This window comes from Castor canadensis, chromosome 11 (assembly GCF_047511655.1).
Source record: "Castor canadensis chromosome 11, mCasCan1.hap1v2, whole genome shotgun sequence".
NCBI classification, from domain to species: Eukaryota; Metazoa; Chordata; class Mammalia; order Rodentia; family Castoridae; genus Castor; species Castor canadensis.
The window spans coordinates 130,977,194-130,981,821 of NC_133396.1; the positions used below are offsets into that span (position 1 = coordinate 130,977,194).

Genomic DNA, 4,628 nt, shown 5'->3' on the forward strand with positions numbered 1-4,628 from the left:
GGATCATGGTTTGAAGCCAGCCTGGGCAAACAGTTCTCAAGATGCTATCTCAAAAAAATCCATCACAAAAAAAGGGCTGGTGGAGTGGATCAAGTGGTAAGAGTACCTGCTTAGCCATCGTGAGGCCCTGAGTTCAAACCCCAGTGCTAGTGCTGCCAAAAAAAAAAAAAAAAGAAAAAAATTGGGAGATGAAAAAGAAAAGAGCAAAATGTAGCTTTTATCAAAAGGACTAGGAGACATGTAATGGTTTCCTTAAACAAAACTTCCAGGCTTGAAGTGTGAGAGTGCATTTAACTTCTGCAATTTTACCTTTTTTCAACATCAAGTATCAAGTGACGTTTTCAAATTTGCATAATAGGCATACTCATGAAGGCATAACCCTATTCTTGGACATTTAGATTGTTTCCTTCCAGATTTAAGTCTTTAAAAACTTCTCTAACTCAGTGCATCGAAATTTTATTATCTAGTGTTACTGCACTAGAAGAGTGACTGAGGGTCAAAGGTACAGACATCTTGGAGGGACAGATATGGACATTGTTAAAGCTCTCGATATAGATGGACAATTGCTTTTTAAGGAACCTACAGCCTGTTACCATCCCCCCCTGCCCCCCTCCCGCCCCAGGAACATCCAAGGGAGTGCTGACTTAGCCGGCTCCTACATCTGTGCCCCATCTTCCTCGCTGGCCTGAATATGGGAAGGCATTTCCAAGGGACAACACATGGGAGACCAGTTCAGTACTCTGCTCAAAGGGAAAGAAAAGCTGAGCTTCAGTACCTCCTGCAGGAAAGGAGAGGGAAAGCCTCCAGGCCTGGAGAAGCCTATCTGTCTTCAGGGAGCTCAATTAGGAAAGCAGGAGAACTTGGTGGTGGTGATGGTGGTGGTGGTGGTGGTGGTCCCAATAGCCAAGAAACGCACCTGCTCTGGAAACCCGGATCTTGCCAGGCATGCCGGGATGAGGGCCAACCTTCCTATCCTGAAGGCTCCAGGGCCTCAGCCATAGCAAACAGAGCAGCTCCTACCTTAGGGAGCACATGGTGAGGATAGGAAGGGCCGTGATGTAACTGAGCTCTCACATACAAAAGTGTCTGAAATACATCCTGCTGGCCCAGGTGACCCACAGGCTGCAAGGCTTGCCGCTTGCAGGGTGTGTGGGAGGAGAGTGCATAGCTTCACTTTTTGACAGGCAGGGTCAAGGTGGACTGTGATGGTCAATCTGCTCCAACTCAACGGCCCCAAATGCTGGAGAGAAGGCGGTGGTGTAAGGTGTGTGTGTGTGTGTGTGTGTGTGTGTGTGTGTGTGTGTGTGTGTGTGTGTAAGTTGTGTGTGTGTGTGTGTGTGTGTGTGTGTGTGTGTGTGTGTGTGGTGGGGTTAAACAGCCTGAGAAAGCAAGCCAGGATTCAGACCAACCTAGCATCAAAGCACTGATATGTGTGGATACTTCCCTGGAGCCCGAGCTTCTAGAATGGCCTTACCGGGATCTGGCTAGGCCCTCCTTCTGAAGAACAGTAGAAACACTGCGTTCCTTCCTGCACTGACTGAAATCTCCGTAGGCCAAATCTTCTCAAATCAAAAGTACAAGCAGAGAATTTCCAAGCCTTCGAGAAACCTCAAAGGATAAATCAGAATCTGAAATAGCTAATCCCAAACACTCGTTCTCTCAAATGGTAGGAAAAGTTCCAATGCACATTTGAAAATCAAAATGATACATCTCCTCATTGAAGTGACACCTGGCAGGGTGACATGCACCTTTTTTGTTTTAGTCTCATTCTATGACATTCAAAGTGTGAAATACCCTTAAAAAGAGTAAGAATAAGCAATTTCCTGCCCTTCTGAGGAATTATGGTGCCCACTCAAATGCAGCTGGCTGTCACAGTCCCCACATCACACAAACCCCCATCATCCTGAAGTCTGCCTCCACTACCAAGTTGAGTTTTGTCTGGCTGAGGGTGCCAACCGCCTCCTGACACTCATTTCACTCTCACTACTCAAGTAATGACACAGTTGTCAAGCCAGGGCTAGCGAAAATGTTTATTGAAAAAGGTGAGCTCACAAGAGAATCTGGGGTCCCTGGCTGAATGATGGGGAATCTGAACACCTGCTGGGAGATTTTGGATTCCTGGATCCAGAGGAAAGGCCAGAACAACTACCAGGGTGAGTCCTGCAGCTCTGCCACAGAGGGGAGAGGGTTACCAGATACAAAACCAAGGCAGGCACCACTTCTGGGGACCTGTCAGAAGGAGCAAATTGGGTGACTCACACCAGGGCTAGTTTCCATGTCCTTGGTAAGCTTTGACTTGCTGGTGACTAACCATCCAGCCAACAACGCTGCAAAGATGACCCAGTACACAAGAGCTGCTGGTTCTCATGTTCTACAGAATTTTCTGGAGAGTGAGAGGGCTGCAAGGTCTGATTTAGAGAAGGAATTTCTTAAGAGGCCAGAGGCTTTGAAGGAGACCAGAGAAAACATAGACAGAGTCAAGAGTGTGGCCTTTGGGAGTCTGGGCTGGGTATTCTGGTTGGTGCTAGAACCCAGTACACAAGAGCTGCTGGTTCTCATGTTCTACAGAATTTTCTGGTGCTAGAACCCAGTACACAAGAGCTGCTGGTTCTCATGTTCTACAGAATTTTCTGGAGAGTGAGAGGGCTGCAAGGTCTGATTTAGAGAAGGAATTTCTTAAGAGGCCAGAGGCTTTGAAGGAGACCAGAGAAAACATAGACAGAGTCAAGAGTGTGGCCTTTGGGAGTCTGGGCTGGGTATTCTGGTTGGTGAAAAAGAACCTCATAGGATCTTTTTCTTTTTCTTTTGGTTTTGGCAGTATGGGGGTTGAATTCAGGGTCTCACATTGGCTAGGCAGGTGCTCTACTGCTTGAACCTCTTGACCAGCCCTTTTTTTGTGTTGGGTATTTTTTGAGATAGGGTCTTGGTTTTTGCTGGGGCTGGCCTTCAACGGCGATCCTCCCGATCTCTGCCACCACAGCAGCTGGGATTACAGACGCGAGCCACCAGCAGCCTGCCAAGATCTTTCTCGAATGAACTAGAGAAAAATCAACTCAGGTGCACACAGGCTAAGATAACAGTCTTAGCAGCCGGGTTGGGAGCTCGAAGGGCTCTGGAGGTTACAGAATGAAGGCTGCTGGAGGAGACCCTAGGGGCACAGGCACATGGGGGAGGGGCACAATCCCCCTCCCTGTGACCTCTATCCCACTGCTGCCCACCTCCGTCGCCCTGGGGAGGCTACCAGGAGGCCGAGGTAGTGCTCGCCGTCTTGGTCCGGCCCCAGAACACTGAGCTGTCGTCCCTGGAGAGCGACGAGGCCGAGCTGATCCTGCGCACCTGGCGACGCGCGCGCCGGCAGACCCCGTGCCGGGCCTGCGCGCGGAACGAGCGGTCCAGCAGGAGGTAGATGACCGGGTTGGCACAGCTGTTGACGAAAGCCAGACAGGTGGCGATGGTGAGACCCCAGCGCAGCGCCAGCAGCAGAGGGCAGGCCAGCGGCAGCGCCCGGAGCCGCGCCAGGTGGAAGACGGCCCGCAGGACGCTGAAGGGCAGCCAGGAGCCCACGAAGCTGCCCTCCACGGCGAAGATGATGCGCAGCGTGTTCCTCCGCGCGCGGCCCACGTGCGGCGGCCTGCGCAGGCGGCGCGAGATGCGCCAGTAGCAGAAGACGGTGACGAGCAGCGGTAGCACGAAGGTGAGCAGCAGCAGCAGCAGGCTGAGGCCCTGGAAGGCGTCCGACGGCTCCTCCCCGCACTGGCTGCCCGCGCCCCCGGGCCCGGGCTGCAGCCGCCGGTAGAGCAGGGAGGGCAGGCCGGCCAGCAGCGCCACGGCCCAGACGCCGCAGCACGCGGCCAGCACGCAGCGCGGGGTGCGCAGCGGCCGCGCCTCGAGCAGCTTCACCACGGCCAGGTAGCGGTCCACGCTCATGCCGGCCAGCAGCAGTGCGCCTGCGCAGCGCGTGCCCGCCAGCGCGAAGCTGCTCAGCTTGCACAGGGCCTCGCCGAAGGGCCAGCGACCCCCGCGCGCCGCCGCCGCGGCCCACAGCGGCAGCGTGAGCACGAAGCCCAGGTCCGCGGCCGCCAGGTGCAGCACGAACGTATCCACCAGCCGCCGCGGCCCGCGCCGCCGGCGCAGCAGCCACAGCACGAAGCCGTTGCCCAGCAGGCCCACGGCGAAGGCCACCAGGTAGAGCGCGGGGATGTAGGCGTAGCCATAGGGCAGCTCCCACGATGGGCACGGCTCCAGCTCCTCCAGGGCGCCCGAGCCCGAGTAGTCCCACCACATCGGCCCCGGGCTGGGGCTGCAGGGCTCGCTGGGGGTCATGGCCCGGCCACCAGGCCTGTGCGGACGCTGCAGGCGGAGCGGCTCTGAGCAGGGAGGGGGCTTGCTGCTCACGCAAGTGCCCAGCCACCTCCCTTCCTGCCACCGCCACCCGCCCAGGGCAAGGGGTGGGCAGGAAGGGCGGGCGGGAGGGGCAGGCTCGGGGGGGTGAGAATGGTCCTAAGGGAGGGACACAGGGGATTTCACAACTGGGCCCTCGAGGAAAAGTCTTCAGAGCGCTCTGCCTCCAGGGCGAGCCTGGCCTGTCGCCTCCTTTTACTGATCTGTTATATTATCGGGTTGGGGTT

The 4,628-nt window shown here is 55.4% G+C and overlaps 1 protein-coding gene across 1 annotated transcript; it reads right to left on the reverse strand.

Annotated features, from left to right (window-relative positions):
• Nucleotides 1–2,784: 2,784 nt before the first annotated feature.
• On the reverse strand, nucleotides 2,785–4,323 carry Gpr25 (G protein-coupled receptor 25). Its single transcript, XM_020172581.2, has one exon. It carries the CDS (start codon nucleotides 4,321–4,323, stop codon nucleotides 3,238–3,240), a length of 1,086 nt encoding a protein of 361 aa, XP_020028170.1. The 3' UTR covers nucleotides 2,785–3,237.
• Between the last annotated feature and the right edge of the window lie 305 nt (nucleotides 4,324–4,628).

What these genes read in the sequence shown, in the direction of transcription:
- Gpr25 (XM_020172581.2), bottom strand. Translation starts at nt 4,323, where the DNA reads ATGACCCCCAGCGAGCCCTGCAGCCCCAGCCCGGGGCCGATGTGGTGG.